At 38.8% G+C, this 21,975-nt stretch overlaps 1 protein-coding gene across 1 annotated transcript in view; it reads left to right on the top strand.

Annotated features, from left to right (window-relative positions):
- The window catches only part of umodl1 (uromodulin-like 1), a 196,802-nt gene that overhangs the window by 92,933 nt on the left and 81,894 nt on the right, over positions 1-21,975 (top strand). The window contains exons 13-14 of the mRNA XM_051926635.1: positions 10,989-11,101; positions 19,802-20,021. Coding sequence (XP_051782595.1) covers positions 10,989-11,101; positions 19,802-20,021 — 333 coding nt within the window. The remainder of the gene's footprint in view (positions 1-10,988; positions 11,102-19,801; positions 20,022-21,975) is intronic.

The raw sequence follows: 21,975 nt of genomic DNA, 5'->3' as shown, positions 1-21,975 counted from the left end.
CATATAATTTCTCACTTTCTTTGTCCCCTGGTTGCTAGCCAATGTATACATTAAATGCAATGCTCTGCAAGGCATCATATTGCCCACTTTCAACTATGTCATTGTGGCTCTGAGATTTTTCTCCTGCTCTGTTGAGCCCTTGAGCAAGGCCCTTAACCTGCAATTGCTCCATCCTGGGTATGACGTTAATCTGCATCCAGTCCTGCATGTAATCCCTCCAACCTGCAGGGAAAAACTTGGGGGTTGGTGGTAGAATTGGCACTCTGGCCACCATAAAAAACCTCACACTGTTCCACTCCATCTGAACTAGTGTGGTGCTGAGGTGTCACCCATCGCATGGCTGCACTCCGGTCCTAATCTGGGATCCTGAGTTGGCTGGTCGTGTGGTGGGTGCGGCAATGCACTGTATCAGCCCGTGTTCCTAACCTCTCTGTCTCTTCAATATTTCGGATGTCATGGGTCTCAAAAATGTGTGAATGGTATCAGGAAATCCTAATTATCAACAAACTCCATTTAAATTTGTCCACCAATTACATGTTATCCCTGTAAATGATATGCCTGTGGGGCGGCACGGTGGCGCAGTGGTAGCGCTGCTGCCTCGCAGTTAGGAGACCTGGGTTCGCTTCCCGGGTCCTCCCTGCGTGGAGTTTGCATGTTCTCCCCGTGTCTGCGTGGGTTTCCTCCGGGCGCTCCGGTTTCCTCCCACAGTCCAAAGACATGCAGGTTAGGTGGATTGGCGATTCTAAATTGGCCCTAGTGTGTGCTTGGTGTGTGGGTGTGTTTGTGTGTGTCCTGCAGTGGGTTGGCACCCTGCCCAGGATTGGTTCCCTGCCTTGTGCCCTGTGTTGGCTGGGATTGGCTCCAGCAGACCCCCGTGACCCTGTGTTCGGATTCAGCGGGTTGGAAAATGGATGGATGGATGGATGATATGCCTGGAGATTGTCATCTGACTCGAATTGACAATTTTGTTCACAGAACACCCCAGGTACATTTTTTTTTGTGATCAGATTTTTATTATGCAAGCATAAACATGTCTGTTAACACGCAAACAGATACAACAAATCTGATAAGATTCGACCTGCTTCAGTACAATTTAAAATGTTTTCACAACCAGCAAGTGTGAAAGGGAAGGTCTACAGGACGGTAGTGAGACCAGCTATGTTATATGGGTTAGAGACAGTGGCACTGACCAGAAAGCAGGAGACAGAGCTGGAGGTGGCAGAGTTAAAGATGCTAAGATTTGTACTGGGTGTGATGAGGATGGATAGGATTAGAAATTAGTACATTAGAGGGTCAGCTCAAGTTGGACGGTGGGGAGACAAAGTCAGAGAGGTGAGATTGCGTTGGTTTGGACATGTGCAGAGGAGAGATGCTGGGTATATTGAGAGAAGGATGCTAAGGATAGAGCTGCCAGGGAAGAGGAAAAGAGGAAGGCCTAAGCGAAGGTTTATGGATGTGGCGACAGAGGACATGCAGGTGATGGATTTAACAGAACAAGATGCAGAGGACAGAAAGATATGGAAGATGATGATCCGCTGTGGCAACCCATAACGGGAGCAGCCGAAAGAAGAACATTTCAAATACCAAAAGCACAGATAACACAAAATAGGAGAAACAAAAAAAAAAAAACAAAACAAACAGGCACTGCCCTTCTGTGTTCATAATTGGCCTAGGGGGTCTGATTATTCTGATCCTTTTGAGATTGTCGGTGGTAAGGATCAATCGGGTATCTGGCTCTTATACTGATAAATATATGGCTGATGCAGTACAGCATGTCTGAGCACAGATACCCCATGGTCCTGGACGCAACCCTAATCCTTAGCATTTCTTCTTCTTAAAGGGGTCCGTGCTGTGCTGTTCTCTCATGTGCTGGTCCACATGGGTTTCTTTTTATTTTTTGTTGTTGCTCTCAGTTTTAATTGGGCTATATCATGGGTAGTGGGTGACCACCAAGAATTGGGTTTTGCTTTATTATAATTCTTGTCAAAATGATTTTAAAGAGTTGGCTTTTGTATTTAAATAAAAATTTGATCACAAATTGCAGTTTGCAGTATCACTGTTGCTATTATTGCTAACTGGTTTTGATTTTGTCCATTTGTTTAGTAGTCTGCACCCTGCAAGGTGGTCTGCTTCCCTTTTTGTTATCATTGTGACTCTGACACATGTAACACATAGTCTATCGTAAATTAATAACGTAGACCATATTAAAGAAGTTAACATTTCAGACTTTAGTTTTAATATAGTGAATTATCTTTGCACTAGTAAGTGTTAACGTGGGGAGAAGATGACAGTGTGCATTCTGATTTTTATAATTTCACATCATGAAAAAAAAATGTAACAACACTTTTAATGAAGTTGGATGCAGCTTAATCTACACGTTAAGTCACCGAGTACAATTGGATTATCTTTAACAAAATAATACTCTGTTTACCTTTTCATCTTTTATCAACTTATTTGTGGTTCTATATTAACTTTTTTTTCTGGACCTGGTGTGTGTGTGTCTGTGTTTGTCCTGCGATGGACTGATGCCCTTTCCAGGGCACCCACCTCCCCATGACCCTGTTCAGGACTGTATGGGTTAGAAAATGACTGTCATTTCAAAGAGGAACCCTGTATTCAACTCCTCTGGGATTGATGGATATTTTGAAAATTTACTCTTTCCAGCATTTGCTCACAATTTAGCCATTTCATCTCAGGGTCAAATACATTTCTGTCAATCAGATCATCTTAAAGGCAAAGTTATCATGATAGCAGAGAACCCAAAGCAGGAACATCAAACCCTTAGTGGAGCTCCCATGCAATTTTTTTTTTTTGTCTTCATCTATATACAAAAGCATTTCAAAGATTTCACATTTTGTGTCTCAGCACCATTACCATGGGAAGCTTGTCTGCTAGTCTACATCCTCAAAATGTTCTCCATGACCCCTAGTCTCACGCTTGGTGTTAGCAATTACCGTCTTCTTTTAGGTCAGACCCTGTACATACATATAAAAAGGCACTATACAGTAGATCTGAAATGTGCCATACAACAGGTACATAGATATAAAAATCACCATATAAAGATAGACATATTGATATATATATATATATATACACTCACCAACTCTCATTTGGCTCTACCATCTTAAATAAAAAAAGATCATTGTCTGATTATCTAGCAGGCTTGAACCATGCTGTTTATGAAATGAAATGAGTTGCTTTGGCTTACTTGTAAAATTAACAGAACAATTCCCTCAATATTCCCCCAAGGCCACTAACACCCTCTCCTGAATTGGATCAAGGAAAATGAGGCCAACTTGTGCTGCTCTACCCCACAGCATGCTTGCTTTTAGCACAGCATTATTCTTGTAATGATGGGATAACAGTTTTCTAATTTTGCCTCAAGCAAGTATTGGTCCAGAAAAATGTAGGAAAGTAACACTAAATTTGCCATTCCTAAATTTTAAAAAGGCTTGAATGCTTTTCATCAGTGAGCTGATTTATCTTTTGGGTTGAAGGGCACTGTGAGAGTATCTGTGGGTCAAACATTGGGTGGAGTTTGGCTAGAAAAATGGCATCTGTTGGTTGGTGGCACACATGACATAGATTGAAGGATTGCATGATTATACGTGAATATGCAATTAGGAACTGTTAATTCTATCTATCTATCTATCTATCTATCTATCTATCTATCTATCTATCTATCTATCTATCTATCTATCTATCTATCTATCTATCTATCTATCTATCTATGCATGAGTCCATTGAAAAAATATATATGGACATTAGGGTGGTCCCAAAAAAAAATGAGCAGATTAAGTTCTCCATTAGGCTAGTTTTATTCTTTAACACACTTATAGCAAACATACAATGTATTCATGAAAATAGACAACATTAGTACTGTCTTTTAAGAGGCTGAAACAATCTTGCGATGGTCTGTGGCCAAAACTGTTTCTGTCCATTGTCTTTTGTCAGTATATCATTGTACTTTTTGATTGAACCCATTCTTCTTTCAGCTGCATCATTCTCTACCATCATGCGTACTGATAGTTTATAACATTTCCATTTACTGTTCTGGTGATTACTTGAGAAGCGACTGAGTCCATTCTTTACGTTTTTCCATAAGGACATTAAAGAAGGATGTTTTTCTTTTTGTTACCAGATCCTCCAACTTCAGTCAGCTTAAGATGCCGAGGAATGCTTGGTAACAGTGTCCGCTGCAGGCTTTGCACCATCTTTTCCTTTGTGCATGTTGAGACCCTGGTGTCAAAAAGTGCTAAAATAGAAAATCCACCTTACTACTAGAATGTCCTTGAAACTCCTACTTAGTACTAGAATGTTATGAAAACTTCCATGTACTACTAGAATGTTTTGGGAACTCTAACTTAGTACTAGAACATTCTCAGTTTCATTTGTTTTTTGTTTTACTAATCTCTTAGCTAGATAAGAACTCCACGCAGGAGTATGTACGTAGTAAGGATACAATTGAAATGTTCAGAATGCTGTAACCTCTAAATGTTTCACAATCAGGCTGAAATTTCACAGGTAAGCAAGCTATCCTTAATGGATGAAAATAAGCCTTGTGGAGAAATGATTCTGCAAACACCAACTCTTTACACTGGTTTGTGGACCACCCTAATGGACATGGACCATGCATGTGCCACAAAGGTCTAAAATGATATCATTCTTTATTATAAATTTGCCAGATAAATAAATAGCAACAGTTAGATAAAACAGCTACACTCTTAAAAATAATGGTGCCAGAGTGGTTCTTCAGAGCGATGCATTAGGATAATTATCTTTTAATCTAATTTAATAATTAATCTATTTATTTAAAGAGCTGCTGTAAAAAGCCAATTTTCTCCCTGGGGACAAATAAAGTTCTATCTATCCATCCATCAAACATGGACGTGAAGCATATTGTTGCTACTCATATTATCTAAGGTGTCGGTGTTTGTGAAATTTGCTAGCAATCAGGCATCATTTGTGCCAGTCTTGGGCACCTCCTGTTTCTGTTTAGCCTTTTTTCCTGTAATACCCAGTATACGAAAACTAAAGTTGAAAATCTCATACATTGCATACTATAAGCAGTTGTAATGCTTTGATTTTACATCATTTCAGTGTTTAAATGAAATTTGACAGTCTGAAGAACCACTGATGGTTAAATATAAAGTTTACAATTAAAAATAATACTCATTATGGTGATTACTTTCATGAAGGTTATTGATTGTCAGGTATTTTTTGTATTATGCGAGTCATAATTCTGTCTCATCACATACAAGGAGTCACATATGTGTTTTCTATTGCAGAGGCCATACTGTAAGTACCAAGCAGTCATTGAAGCCCCCGCCACAAACTGACAACTAGGACGTGATTATTTTCCTGAGGACAATGCCACTGTAGCTTTCCTAATTTGAGATATGGCTGTTTCCCAAAGTAAACAGCAACACCGTTTGTTGTTTTACATTTTGTTTATTTAGTTTGGATTTTGAACTTTTAAGGTTAATCAAAGAGATACTAAGTAGTGAAATATGTAAAATTTGTTATGTTTTTTAATGGTATTTATGTCACTAATTTATAGGAAATGTCGTTGGTTTAGGTTTGCTACAGCAATGAAACTAGTCAAACACCAGTAATTACTTTTGAATAAAATGATTTTTTGACATATTACTGTATGTTGTGGAACATATAATAATGTGATCACTTCACCTTAAAATAAAAGATGTTGTGAGTTGCACGAAATTTTAAATGTGTGAGAATAATAATAATACATTTTATTTATATAGCGCCTTTGCCATGCTCAAGGCACTTCACAGAGTCTCAGAAAGAATGGCAGGGTATATGTAACATTGGATACAAATATCTTCTGCACAGAACACAAAACAGATAAATACAAGATATACAAAGAATTAAGTAGACTAAAAGACAATCAACCAAAGTAAAATACTAAATTCAATATTCAGACAAAAGCCTAACAAATAACATAATGTATGACATAGCACACACACAAAGACAGAGTGGAGAAGGGACTAACACTGAATTTTGTCTCGCCACTAACATTTTACAAGGATGCAAATGGATTTCATTTATGGTTTTTTTTTTTCGTTTTTGTTATTTGTGCAAATGGCACTCATACAGCACAAACCAAACTATTCTCCTATTACAATTGTTTCTTAATGCTCTTTGTGCAATTTTCTTACATCAGTTATATGTTGTACATTTTTATTGATTATATTTGATAATTATGTTCTATACTGACTCTGCTGCTTAGTGTCATTATTTAGTATTTGATTTTGAAAATTTGTTATGCTGCTGGGAGCCTAAAGTACAGTGGCTAAGAGGCAGACAAAGTGTTTCAGTTATTTTATGTCACATTCTAATGGAAGCAAATGGTGGATTCCCTCCTAAGGCATCTCACTGGCTCTCATCTCACCTACTGGGCTAGCACTTTAATTGAAACATTCCACTCTGGAACACTTTCCATGATTATCTTTGACTGCTCTCTGGACTATTATATGTTTTTCTTTGCTCTATTTCAATTTGGTGACTGCTAATCCAGAAAATGCCTACTACTAAAACCCAGAGGGAGTTTTGTGTAATCAAAGATGATTAACAGAATTGTGTATTATTTTAAGTAACACATTTTTAAAGACAGTACAAAAATGCATTACATTTGCTCACCAAGCCAAATGTCAGTAAAGTACTTCCACACATATGTCAGCTTTCCTATACAGATGTCAATGAGACATGAAAGTGGCAGTCTTGAGTTGAAATCTTGGTTGTTCCAGTGACTGTTGTTATAAACTTTACACATTCTTTCTGTGTCCAAGTGATTTCATCCTCCATCCCATAAATGTGTAGGTTAAGTTAATGGTTGACTCAAAATCGACCCGGTGTGACTGACCTTTGTGATGGACTGGCATCCTGAGCAGCACCTTTCATCTGATGCTGTTGGCTCCCTGTGACCGTGGGATGGATAAAATAAATCATATTTTACTTACTGACAACTCATGTCCATAATTTATTATCTCAAGAATATTTGGTAATTCCTGCCTTGTGCCCTGTGTTGGCTGGGATTGGCTCCAGCAGACCCCCGTGACCCTGTGTTCGGATTCAGCGGGTTGGAAAATGGATGGATATTTGGTAATGTAATTATTTTAGAACAACATTGATATCAAATTAGTGAATATGAATAATGTAATGATCATCAACAAGGCTTTAGGGTAGACTGCCAGCCATTAGGTAATGAAATTGATGGTTGTGTATTCATGTTTTATCTGCTATATTTTGGTGGAAGGTCATTATTGCATTTTCAAATGCACTTACTGCGTGTACTGCTTTATGAGTTTATTTATATAGAGCAACTCCATATGTGTCAATGTGTACCAAAAATAAAAATGAATCAATCCATCTCATAATTCCTTTAATGTTTGTCAGTATGGACTGCACATACTGTGTTTTTCTATTGAATATAAGACTGGCTACATGTTTCTCTACATTTCATTGTAAAGTTTCAATTGAATGGCCTCACATGGTGAAGAAATAAATGTGAAGGCTCAATAGATACCAAAATGAAACTGCATCTACTCTACTTCAGTTTAGAAGGAATCATGTGACTGCATTTGCTGTTTTGCCCATGTGGTCTGTTCCTCTGCAGTGATTGAACTGCATAAAACAAGACCACTAAAAGGAGTGTTAAATATTATACACAAACCAATATGTATTTTAGCATTTTTAAATAACAGTAGTGAATATTAATAACAGTCTAAATGGTATAAAATATAAATGACTCACTGACAACTTCCAATTCACATTCCTAGAAACTGATGATTGAATACTTTTGAGCAGCAATAATAAAATTCAATTAAACAAGGAACACAAGAAAGAGTGAAGAAGGAGAGCGTAAGAAGGCAATTGTAATACCATCCACATATGCAGTTGCTGTGCCCACATCTGACTGGCGTTTGTTGCTGGGAGCTGAAGCCTGTAACAGGGCTAAGAAAGCAGAGTAGGGTATGCACACAAAAGGTTGGGGTGCCATCTGGGTCACCCCTTTTAATTAGAACAAAATAACTGGCTTACGGGCCCATAAGCAAGAAAACAAAGAGACTTCAGTCAGTCTTCAAACAGTTCTAAATTAACAAAAGAGTCTTTATCGAATGCCAGGACAATATCTGACGCCACCTTCTTGGAGCAGCTCTGTTTTATAGTGTCTGTGCCTGAAGGGGTGGAGCCTTCTTGGGCCACTGTGGGTGGAGCTAGGCATCTTCCTTGAGTGACTTTTCCATGCTACGGGTACAAGAGAAGATATTGTTAGCGTCAGTGCAACATCTCATCCTGGAGTGGATCTGCTTACTTCTTCAGAGCCTGGAAGGAGGTCTCCAGGTGCACATGCATGACAAGCCATAACACAAATGCCAACAATGGATAAGCAAACAAACAAGCAAAGAAGGCTCCCTGCAGCTATGTGGCAGGATTAAGATCAGGCTGAGTAAACATATAAAATAACTAAATAAGTAAATAACAAAAAATGCAAGGCTGACTGCATTAATCCATTGATTAGAAGGAAATCATCTTTTGCTCTCAAGAATTCAATTATACAATTTGACTAAATGAGCTACAAGACCAGCACAGATGTACAAAACATGGGTTGACAGATGACAGGCTTTTGAAATAACCATTTTATAGACATTTCACGATATGAGAGATAATGAGAACTTATCTTCATTCTGTAAAGCAAAATAGCCAGTGTTAAATTAAAATGAGAAATGTGTCTTTCCATGTGGACACTTTTAAGGGTTACTTGAACAGTATAAAAGTTAATTTAACCCTGGTGAGCTTTCATTTTATTGTGTTTACTGTGTCAGGGATTACTTCCAGATCATCTTATTTTCTGCCACATCAAAAAACTTAATTGATAACATTAAACTGGCCAATAGTATTTAGTGTGGGTACGTGAGTATTTGTGTGCTGGGATGAACTGACGTTGGTTGTCCACTTGGTTATCCAACAGTCCTTGACACTGATCTGGGTTGTTAAAGTCAAGTTAAATTTCCTTTCAAGTAATCAGAACACATTCTAAAACTTCACCATGTCTGAATTCAGCTGTCTATAATTTATGCCACTGGAATTACGAAAGCTGCTTTAATGAAAATGTTCAGAATTGAAGCAGTCTTCTCTGTTTTCTTCTAAACATTTCTATAGTCTCACTTCAGGGGATAGTTTCATAATAAAATCCAGCAATACATAAATGTTTTGTCAGGATAGAGACTGAATATACCTTCCAATAATCACCCAGGGGATGACAGGGGCTGAAATTTCATCAGCAAGCTAATTGGCAGCTAGGGTGAAGAGTGATAAAGCTGTTTTGTGGACTTGTTAAGAGGATCCCATGAGCCTTGTAGCACCTTTTTCTTGGCATAAAACCACATGCTAGGCTAATATGAACTGGTGTGTGTTTATTTATTTATTTATTTACTAGGGGGCTTCGCCCCCTGCTCGCTTCGCTCTCCAACCCCCGTATTTGGTTTTCCAGAAACACACTTTTAAGATTTTTTTTTCTTTGAATTGTTGCTATTTCATTAGTTTCACTTTTATTTCAGAACTTCTGTAAAAACAATATTTGTAATCTTGTGAGTCCCAATATGCTGAATCTTTTTAATGAGGTCAGGATAGGTTTCTTTGTTTGGAATTTCAGCATAGACAAAACGATCTACATCATCAGCAGTTAACAATTTTTTTTTTTACAAAGTAACAAAGTAAGTAGAGTTCTGCATTGGACTCCTGTCTGTAAAGTGGTGCTATTTTCCTCTCACAGTTCCAAAAGTACATGGGGTTACCAAGGTGATACCCCAGCTTTTGTCTAGGTTTTTGTACAAGGGCTAGACAGAACGTTTTTGACTCTTGGGGTAAATTTAGGTTTTTAAATAAGCAGACAGATAAATATATATACATTAACAAAGTAACCAATAAATGCATGTGCGGTAAACTCCGTTTTTGAAATTCTCAAGATTCTTTATTTGTCACATACATAGTTATACAGGACAACACGCAGTGAAATGCATCCTGATCCGCTTATCAAAAACTGCAAAGTTAGAAGAATATCAGTTAGACTAACAAAAAGTCATAGATTGAAAGATAACAGTATAGTAGAACATAATAAATAAGTAAAATTATGTGAATAAAGTAGAATTAAGTGTTAAGGTGCAATAGTGGAGTAGTTATTGTGCAAAACCAAAGTTAGACTGGTGCATAGTTAAATGAGGCAGTTTGTTTGTTTGCACTACTTTTTTATATTTTCTAATTTTCCTATTTTCATATCTTTTAACTTTCTCCACATGTGTATAGCGCCAACATTTTTTTTTTTTTTTGAGTCTTTCTAATTTCCCTGGTTTCATAGTCTCTAACCTGCTCTGCATGTGTTTAGCGCTAACGTTTGTAAACATCTCTATGAAGTTTTACTTTGTCTTTTACTCATTGTCATTTAATTCTGAGCCGGATTGGACGTGCTTTTTTTTCAATTCCACTTGTTCCGGGCTGATAATTACTTTCCTTATTTTCTGAATTTGCACCTCGATTATTCTTTTTGCTCTTTTTTCTGTCCAACGCATTTGAGTCTCTTTTCTCCGCGCTTTTCTTTCTTCTTCGTTTAATTGTCGACGTTTCATTTCTACCCTATTCATTTCATTTCTACCCTATTCATTTCTACCGTATTGACCTTATACACTTTATATGCACTGAGAGCCCTGGAGCTGTGTGTGCTGCATGACTGCCTTTACACTACTGATTTGTTTTTTTTGATACAGTATTGCTTGTAAGTAGGGTGCGTCTTGCAAGACTCTCGTTCTATGTTCCCGTGAGACGCACCGTGGCAGGTCTCTTTTGTCTTACAGGTCTTTAAATTATCTTCCGAGAAGATCACGTATCGTAGACTATCAGGACAGGGGACAGGATTTCTTTTTATAATAGATAGATTTATTTATTTATTATTTATTTATTTATTTTAACAGGTGGGCAGATACTTGAAGCAAAAACCAGGATAACAAATTTAAGATTTAATGAAAGTCTCCTGAACACCAGTAGTCCAGAATACTATAATTTCACTAATGAAATTTTGAAAGAGGTAAGACTTATTAGTTTTTATTTATAAAGTTTGAACATATTACCACTGAACAAAAAAAAATACTAAGATAAAAAAAACACTAATCATATGCTTGAGAGTAAGGCCTCATAACTGCCTTTTGAGCATATCTGAAATCTTCTGTCAAGCGCCATTATATACATCAAGCAGCAAACCTTTTACTGTACATGTTCTTTATCTCCTACTTCTCACCTTTTTAATACTATCAAATAGTTGACCCTTTTTAAAAAGCTCTCTTCTGAATGATGAGGATTTATAAAATATTGTTATTTTATTTAAAAAAACATCTATTTTTATTATGGTTCAGTGTGCATCCTTTGTAACTGAGTTCACTTGCAGATCTCTACTCTTTCATGTTTTGATTTTTGTTTCTGGGCTACTCTCTTTAAACTTATTTTGATTTTGTTTCCTTATCCATTGGTTGCTGGATTCCTTTGCTGTATATAAATCCTTCTGTTAATAATGTCATTTGTGTTAGGTCTCTCAGGAAACACCCATCCGCAGAGATGTTTAGAGGAGTAATCCACCCAAAATTCAAATTTTTATATACTTTACTCACCCCACTTTTTTAGTGATGGTCAAAGAATAACTTTTAATCTTATATTTTCATGGGGAAAGAGATGACAAAATTCTTGATTTAATTAGCTTAAATGGACACCCAGCTCAATACCAGAATGTCCATAAAAAATTTAAAATTGCTCGTGCTGCATAATCCAAGTGTCAGGCATTCCAGGTGTATGCTCACAATGTCCTAATTGCATTCACTATGGTAAAAATACTATTAAATGAACCACTTCTGGAATATGTGCTTGTGAATGGCAAAGAAGCACATTCAAACTTGACTGAGCTATTGAATTGAAGATGGGAAGCCCTTGACTACTTGATCCATGCCTTGCTCTCAGTGTGCGGAATACCCCATGTATAAGCCGGAGACCAAAAATCATACGAATTTTTAAAATAAAATCGTATCATAGATAAGCCGGACTCATGGATAAGCCGAACGTACTATAACCTATAACTAATAGAAGGGAGGGAGGTCAGTGGTCTCACTCGCACCCATTTAATTTCTTTAAGGGGGGAGAGAGTGTGAGATATTGGCGTCTCTCTCACTCCCCGCATGGCGCGGTTGGAGCGGCCGGAGCGCGTTCTTTCTGCTCTGGGCGTCGCCGAGTCAACACGCGCGCATAGCGGTCATTTAAATTGTGATTTTATATGTAAGCATATTTAAATATATATCGCGGATTTTTTGCTGGTTCGCGGATTTCTGCGGACAATGGGTCTTTTAATTTCTGGTACATGCTTCCTCAGTTGGTTTGCCCAGTTGATTTCATACAAGGGACGCTATTGGCAGATGGCTGAGAAGCTAGATTGCTTACTTTTCTCTCACTCTTGCACTGACTATCTGTGATCCTGACGTATGGGGATTGAGCAGGGGGGCTGTTCGCACACCTAGACGATACGGACGCTCGTCTAAAAATGCTGAAAGATTATCTTCACGTTGCTATCTTTTGTAAAGCTGATTCCTGAAAAGACATGCTGCACAGTGCTTCGCATACTTAAAAGCTCGAAGGGCACGTATTGATTTTTGACTGAAAAACAAACTCTGTCTCTCTCTCTCTCTCTCTTCCTGCTCCTGCTCCTGACGGAGGGGGTGTGAGCTGCCGCCTTCAACAGCTTTGTGCCGCGGTGCTTCGCATACTTAAAAGCCAAACAGCACCATTGATTTGTTTGCTAGAGATTGTTTTCTCTATCTATGTGACACACACACCTTTGAAGAGGAAGATATGTTTGCACTCTTTTAATTGTGAGACTGAACTGTCATCTCTGTCTTGTCATGGAGCACAGTTTAAACTTTTGAAAAAGAGACAAATGTTTGTTTGCAGTGTTTGAATAACGTTCCTGTCTCTCTACAACCTCCTGTGTTTCTGCGCAAATCTGTGACCCAAGCATGACAATATAAAAATAACCATATAAACATATGGTTTCTACTTTGCGGATTTTCTTATTTCGCAGGTGGCTCTGGAACGCAACCCCCGCGATGGAGGAGGGATTACTGTATAAGCCGGATTTATGTATAAGCTGATATTCTATTTTTTCATTTTCACAACTTTTTTCCTTAGATAAGCCGCGGCTTATAGACAAGAACTTAGGGTAATTTAGGGGTCCCATTAGTGCTCCAGTGTTGGCTGAACACTGAAATCTTACTTCTTACTTGGCTATGGAGTATGCCACCAGTTAGGATATTCATATTACATCATAAACGAATACTCATTCTACAAATAAAAGCCATGTAATTCTAACATCACACAAAATTGCCACTTTACATGAAACATTCACACTTAAGCACTGTATATGCAATGCTGAAATTGATATTTTATCATTTGGATTAAGATAATTGTATGCCAAGAATCAATCAGCCACAGCAGCACCCTACCCCAGACCATCACTGCAGCTCTAGCTGGAACAATGAAGGCAGACGAATGCCTTTTCAATAATAAAGTAGAGTTCTCTTGCAATTTCAACACTGTCAGTGTCATGGGATCAGCAGTCACCATCACTTTCTGCCATCCACAGTCAGACACTTCCACATTACGGAGACCAAGGCAAACATTATGCCTGTGTGGGTATAATATTTATTCCTCTCTGTCAATGAATGTGCTTCCTTTCTCTTTTGGACAGGATGCTAGTTCTGTAGCAGCAACCCCTGCCTGCTTAGCCTGTGATGAGATGTCTGCTGCAGTATTTTCCAACTATAAAACACTGATTGATTTATAACAACACTAGTTATGCTACCCATCTAAGATGGGTTGAAATATAAGAAATCATGGTAGACCTAATTGTTAATCTTAATAGTGCACCATTCAAAGGTTTTAAATGTGTAACAACACTTGCACTGAATATTGGACATACAGTACAGTAATCCCTCGCTATATCGCGCTTCGACTTTCGCGGCTTCACTCTATCGCGGATTTTATATGTAAGCATATTTAAATATATATCGTGGATTTTTTGCTGGTCCGCGGATTTCTGCGGACAATGGGTCTTTTAATTTCTGGTACATGCTTCCTCAGTTGGTTTGCCCAGTTGATTTCATACAAGGGACGCTATTGGCAGATGGCTGAGAAGCTACCCAACCAGAGAGCGTATTACGTATTAAATAAAACTCCTCAAATATATTGTGAGCACGGGGGCTGTTCGCACCCCTAGAGGATACGGCCGCTCCTCAAAAAACGCTGAAAGATTACCTTCACATTGCTGCCATCCTTGCTGGGCTTACAAGTGGCTGCTTTGTCAAGCGATATGCTTCCTGCATGGTGCTTCGCATACTTAAAAGATCAAACAGCACGTATTGATTTTTGATTGTTTGTTTTTCTCTGTCTCTCTCTCTCTCTCTTGCTCTGACATTCTCTGCTCCTGACGGAGGGGGTGTGAGCAGAGGGGCTGTTCACACACTGGCCTAGAGGATACGGACGCTCCTCTAAAAAATGCTGAAAGACTACCTTCACATTGTACATCCTTGCAGCTGCTTTGTACGGCGGTGCTTCGCATACTTAAAAGCCAAACAGCCCTATTGATTTTTGATTGTTTGCTTTTTTCTCTCTCTCCCTCTGACATTCTCTGCTCCTGACGCGCACTCCTTTGAAGAGAAAGATATGTTTGCATTCTTTTAATTGTGAGACAGAACTGTCATCTCTGTCTTGTCATGGAGCACAGTTTAAACTTTTGAAAAAGAGGCAAATGTTTGTTTGCAGTGTTTGAATAACGTTCCTGTCTCTCTACAACCTCCTGTGTTTCTGTGCAAATCTGTGACCCAAGCGTGACAATATAAAAAATAATCATATAAACGTATAGTTTCTACTTCGCGGATTTTCACCTTCGTGGGGGGTTCTGGAACACAACCCCCGCGATGGAGGAGGGATTACTGTAGTCTGTTTAGGCTCCACACTGGGATGCCACACAACACTGTATCACAATAATCAAGTTGTAAGTTGACAAAAGCATGGATAAGTGTCTTCGATGTAGTGTCAGAAAGAAAAGAACACAACCGTGAGTTTTGTGTAAGATGGGTTTAGGCTACCATGGTAATATTATTAATATGCGGTTCAAAGGAGAGTGTAGGATATAAAATAACACCAAGATTTTTGACCTGTGCAGACAGAGATGTAATAAACAACAACAGCTACAACAACATTTATTTATATAGCACATTTTCATACAAATGATGTAGCTCAAAGTGCTTTACAAGATGAAGAAAGAAAAGTTTATAAAAAATAAAAATAACATCTGGCAATACTAAATAACAAAGAATAACGATGGCCAGGAGGACAGAAAAAACAAACAAACAAGAATAAAACTCCAGGGGGCTGTAGGAAAAAAACAAACAAAATCTGCAGGGGTTCCAAGGCCACAAGACCACCCAGCCCCCACTGGGCATTCTACCTAACAAAAATGATCTGAATCAGTTCTCATGGTTTTCAGGCCTCACGTGGAAGAATTAGATGACACTGGTCATGTGGACATCTGGCCTTCAAGCCATTAATGTAGCGAATGGTGCTTTGATAAGATGATGGTGGCACAGATCGCCACTCCAGAAAAACTGGAAAAAGAACAGCAGAGAAAGTAGGGGTTAGTATGGATTGTGGAGCCATGCTAAAAACAACAATTAAATGTATATACAGAATATCAAGGTTACACTAAAATTAAGCTATAAGAAAGCCATGTTAAAATAATGTTTTTATAGCATTTTTTTAAAGTGCTCCACCGTATTAGCCTGGTGGATTTCTAATGGTAAGCTATTCCAGATTTTAGGTGCATAACAGCAGAAGGCTGCCTCACCACTATTTTTAAGTTTAGCTCTTGCAATTATAAGCAGACACTCATTTGACGATCTAAGATTCCGATTTGAAGTGTAAGGAGACAGGCATTCCGAAATATAGGATGGAGTGAGATTATTTAAGGCTTTGTAAACCATAAGCAGTATTTTAAACTCAATTCTAAATGACACAGGAAACCAATGTAGTGACATCAGAACTGGAGAGATGTGCTCAGATTTTCTTTTCCTAGTTAAGATTCTGGCAGCTGCATTCTGCACTAGTTGCAATCGATTGATGTATTTTTTTGGCATTCCTGAGAGGAGTTTGTTGCAGTGATCTAGTCGACTAAAAACAAAAGCGTGAACTAACCTTTCAGCATCTTGCAAGGTTATAAGGGATCCAACTTTCTAATCTAATAAAGCACAGAATTTCTAATTAAAAATTGACCATTTCCTTAAAGTACTTGGAGATTTAATAATTAAAGCCTCAGTTTTATTCACTATTTAGTCTGAGAAAGTTTTCAGATAGTCAGTGTTTTATATCAGCCAAACAGACAACGAGTGCAGCAGGAGGTAATGTCTGTGTAACTCTTGTGTAAAAAATAAACCTGTCTGTCATCTGCATAATAGTGAAACCATAGCCCATTCTTTCTTAAAATTTCACCAGGCGAAAGCATATACATAATAAAGAACAGGGGGCCAAAAACTGTAACCTGAGAGACGCCTTGAAAAAAATTAGACAGATCAAACCTAAACCCACAGATGGCATCAAATACCCTGTCGGTCCTTAAGGTATGATTTAATCCAAGCAAGAGAACTTCCAGTAATGTTTAATTCATGCTTGAGTCTAAAGAAAAGAATTTTATGGTACACTGTATCAAAAGCAGCAGTAAGGTCTAAAAATATCATCCATCCATTTTCCAACCCGCTGAATCCGAACACAGGGTCACGGGGGTCTACTGGAGCCAATCCCAGCCAACACAGGAACCAATCCCGGGCAGGGTGCCAACCCACTGCAGGACACACACCAGGGCCAATTTAGAATCACCAATCCACCTAACCGGCATGTCTTTGGACTGTGGGAGGAAACCCACGCAGACACGGGGAGAACATGCAAACTCCAAGCAGGGAGGACCCGGGAAGCGAACCCAGGTTCCCAGGTCTCCCAACTGCGAGGCAGCAGCACTACCCACTGCGCCACCGTGCTGCCCTCCAAGTGCTGGCTGAGCCCGAGTGTGTTTAGCTACTGAGATCAGGAAAGATTGAGTGCTTTTATACTGGTGTGGCCGTAAGCCTAAAAAGATCATAAATGTTAAAAGACCTGGGGACTCATGTATGGTGTGTACTTACAAAAATGCGTACAGACGCTTACATCACGATGTATAAAAACTAAACTTGGTGTAAAGCCATGCACATTTTCACGCCAACTCAATCCCTGGTGTACGCAAGAATGTTCAAGCAAATTATAGAAAAAAACCCAATCTAAATCCGTTAAGTAGTTCTCTCATGAAGAGCAGACAGACAGACAGACAGATGTTGGATTTTATGTATATAGAGATAAGAATTTTGTATGAAGACCTGAAAACATTCAGTGTCAAATATATGCAATAACAGAGAAAATCAGGAAATGGAGGCATTACTTTTTCATCGCACTTTATTTATGTTCTTAAATTCACAATTAAAATCAAGTTTGGGGGCCGTAAGCCATCAGGCTAACAACAAAGACAAATCAAGGAACCCACCAATAAAGGGGTGACAACCTATGGCAAGATGTACAAAACTACTGTGATGTGCTCAATTAGAGAATTTTTATGGCTGGCAATTTTGAGGCCATTCTGAACAGTGAAAAAAACAGAACTTCAAACATGCCAGAATTAATTCTGTGACCTAAATGCTACTTTTATGTCACTGTGTTGTCCATCAACAACATGACCATTCCTCGGTTTAGTGAGCGAATTTCTGTCAGGAACTGAGAACATGGGCTGAAGCCTATCTCATGAACAAAGTCTGCAAGGAAGGAAACAACACTGGATGTAACAACAAAAATACCAATTCAATAATACAATGCACAATACAAGTTCTGAGCTACTTCCCAAAGACCCAGGTCGGCAAGGCCCAGGGCAAGAAGAGAATCCATCTACTCCAGGAAGAGGTCCGAGCAGGGGTAAAGGAAGAGAGAGTGAGCAGGACAGTAGGACTCCGGCAACAGGGTGCATGGATTAGGTGGGACAGTACTCTCCAGTGAAGGATCACCTGGTTGGACATCATGCCGGAAGATTTCTTTCGTGTCCGGTTCCTGGTGCAGGTGGTCTACGATGCCCTGCCAAGTCCAGCAAACCTCCATATCTGGGGGAAGAGCGAGACACACTCCTGTCCACTTTGTTCAGGAAGAGGCTCTCTAGAACATCTACGCAGCAGCTGCCCTAAGGCTCTGGCAGATGGCCGCTACCAGTGGTGCCATGACAAGGTGTTCAAGGCAGCTGCTGAAAACTTGGCTGCAGCTATCAACACAAGCAAACTCATCTACATCTCAAAGAAGGCAGTTACCTTCGTTAAAGTGGGAGAGCAATCCCAGGCAAAGGCAGTAATAACAGGCCTCTTCCACACAACCTCTGACTAGCAGCTGCAGGCTGACTTGGAAAAGCAGCTAAAGTTCCCACAACAAATTGTAACAACATCACTCCAGCCAGACATGATCATTACACCTGAGGCCTCAAAACAGCTGATCATGCTGGAACTGACAGTGCCCTGGGAAGAGCGTATCGAGGAAGCTAATGAGAGGAAACATGCCAAGTACTAGGAGCTGGTGGAGGAGTGCAGGGACAGAGGCTGGAGGGTACTCTATGAGCCCATAGAAGTTGGCTGTAGAGGATCAGGACGCTCTCTCTGCAGAGTCCTCACACAGCTGGGCATAACAGGAGTGGCCAAAAAGAGGGCCATTAAATCTGCAAGTGAAGCCACACAGAAAGCCTCAAGGTGGCTTTGTATAAAGAGGGCTGATCCGTGGATCGCTACTGGGATGCAAGTTGTGGATTGATCAACCCTGGCTGGGCTGCCTGAGCGAGGGTGTATGATGTTGCGTGACCTGAATACAACAACAGCAACAACAACAACATTTATTTATATAGCACATTTTCATACAAAAAGTAGCTCAAAGTGAATACACCCGATGACCTCAGGATACATCACTGATGATGCGTCCCAGTGCATCCAGGTGATGTTTCTTATATAGGCAATACACAATACATAATACACATTTCAGAATCAACAGTCACCCTTTGTATCTTTCGATTTTAGATTAGAAGAAGAATCCTATTCAGACACAGACAGAACATACAAAGCTCACGTAAAGTCATGAGCTGAACAGAGGTTCAAGTATTCAGATGCAGTTATATTAACTAGTGTGTTCTATCTATCTATCTATCTATCTATCTATCTATCTATCTATCTATCTATCTATCTATCTATCTATCTATCTATCTATCTATCTATCTATCTATCTATCTATCTATCTACTGTACCACAGAAACACCACAAAACTGTTGAAACTACTCAATTAATGAACTTTCCAGTTAATCTATATTGTAAATTGTATTTTTATTCAATTCACCTAACCTAATCTTTAATCCTTTGAAGGTAGTATTTAGGTTTTCCATATTTTTTTTAGGGCTAATCCTTCAGAACAGCTATTTTTAGATTGCTGGAGATTAAGAATAATAGCAACAGATTGACAGTCTGTGAACATTGCATTCAAAATAAATTCTGTTGTTAAATATTTTTAAGCAGTTTGGTACCTCATATATTAAAGTAGACTGAAGGTATAAGCATGTAATTTAGCATAATTGATTTTGTTTAATATTTTCTAACAGATATTGACATCTCAGCCAAAAGATATTCTTGATTTGATGACATCAGGAAAAATTTCTATAGTTGTTGATAAAATTACCAATGGAAGCATTCAAGTGATTTTCAAAATTGTGTTTGAATCAGACATGAATGCTACGATGACGAATGTATCCACATCACTACTCTTATCTTTGATGAACAGCACAAAGTATGAAATTGACAATTCCAGCACAGGTGTAATAGGTAAGTCTATGGATGGTTCATAAAGTGATGCCCATTAGGTTTTGTTGCACTAGGGTTGAATCCCTCTTAGCTGCATGAGGTTAACTTCTGTGTGCTCATCATAAAGATGTTTTATCAGTACTTTACCTTATTTGTCCATTTATTTCTTAATTCAGAATGAGATTCTATAAAGCTGCGATCTATCAGCAACTGTGGGTGAAAGGCAAAATACTGTTCTGAACATGATGTCCATTTAATGTTGGCCAGTCACAGAACCAAAGATAATTTGGGCAATTTTTAGACATCGGTTGACCTCACATTATCTATTTGGGATAAGGGAGAAACCTAGGAATACATTTGGAGAATGTGTAAACTCAACGTGTTAACATAGTACATGCTGGCCATGAATTTGGATCTAAGACGCAATATGTTGGGAAATGTTTCTTCAAATCATTGTTTTGAGAATAAGGGAAAACATCTCACTAAACAATGTAAAGAGATCTAGTGTGGGCCTGTCTTTAGGTTCTGGGTACCTAACATTTGGAAAGGGCATCTGGAAAGTGTGCTTCCTTCTTACTTACCTCCCCGTTGACTCTCATGAGCTCATTTTGTCTCTCATTTTGTCCCTTTACTCATTCTGACTTCTTTCCACCATCTGGCTCAAGTTCCTCCTGATAGTAAACGTTTGTTGTCTGCCTAGCAGCTTAATGCTCAGACATGTATTATAATAACCTTTCTAGCCAAACGTTACCTGTAAAAGTCAATGGCATCCTACAGAGCCACAGTTCATGCTGGACCAATGAGCTGCACTGTCATTTATTGTTGTAGGAAACTGATGAGATGTTTCTTCTTCCACATGATTAATTAACATAACCTCTGTTTTCTCCTTTACTATCTGATTAGCTTTTCTCAATATGATTAGTCTGGGGCTAACACCATGGAACAACACGGCCCTCCATTCTTCTGTATTTCCTTGACTGCTCCTTAAACTTGTGAAAAGAATTTGAATATCTCACTTCAAAGCTGTTGAAGTTGAAGTCAATGTGTCCACTTAAAAGGTTGTAGAATTTATAATAAAACCACTGGCCTTGGCCAGTTAGCACGGACTTGAGACTGATTGCTTTTTGCATTCCTCCTGTACTGTTATCACCTAACCCAAAAGAAGAACCATTTGTCAATTCTGCATTTGATCCACTGGGTCTCATTTCTGAAACAAGCTATTTACAAAAACAAACAAACAAACAAAAAAGCTTATTATCTTTCTCAGATCTAGGGAGATAAGGAGAGAGCACAAAGAAGTGACAACATCCCTAGAAACACTATAAACTCATTCTTTAGGTTTGCTTGTTTCACAGACAAGTTTGGACGAGCTTGGTCTTGACTCAATATTACATTTGTTTAGTGCCATCACATAAGAGGTCCTCTTCCCCGTTGATCACCTCTTTCTGTAAATAACTGCTCATTTCCCTGGCAGCACCCATTTAGATGATTTTCAGTAACATTGTCGTCATCTGTGTTTTACTTGTCCCAGTAAGAACACCCAGCATATTCATTTTTGAGGATGCTGCTCTTCTTCCACAAACCCAAAAAGTTTGTTTTTTGATTCTTGCAAATTCTCCTTCTCCTTTACTGTTCCTGGTGTTATGATTTTTCAGTTTTCCATAATAGGTAGAAAGCTAATTCAGTGCAGGAAGAAGATGTAGATGTTTTCTCCTTAACACACTGAGCCAACAAAACTGGCTATTTTACTTTGTGTTGTGTCATTTCGAATGAGGTGACTCCAAATGGACCCCTGCCAGTTGTTATATATTTTGTGATGGAGAAATGGTGGGCTTTTAAAATGAGAAAGTAAGAGTATAGTCATTTGACCATAGAGGATAGACAAGCTTCCCAACCACGATGGAAGGTGATTAATTGCTTAACCGGGATGCCATGATGAAAGAAAATAAATGGATGGGCATTCTGGCTAGGTTGG

The sequence above is a fragment of the Erpetoichthys calabaricus genome, chromosome 4 (assembly GCF_900747795.2).
Source record: "Erpetoichthys calabaricus chromosome 4, fErpCal1.3, whole genome shotgun sequence".
NCBI classification, from domain to species: domain Eukaryota; kingdom Metazoa; phylum Chordata; class Cladistia; order Polypteriformes; family Polypteridae; genus Erpetoichthys; species Erpetoichthys calabaricus.
This window is presented reverse-complemented; position numbering and strand designations above follow the sequence as displayed.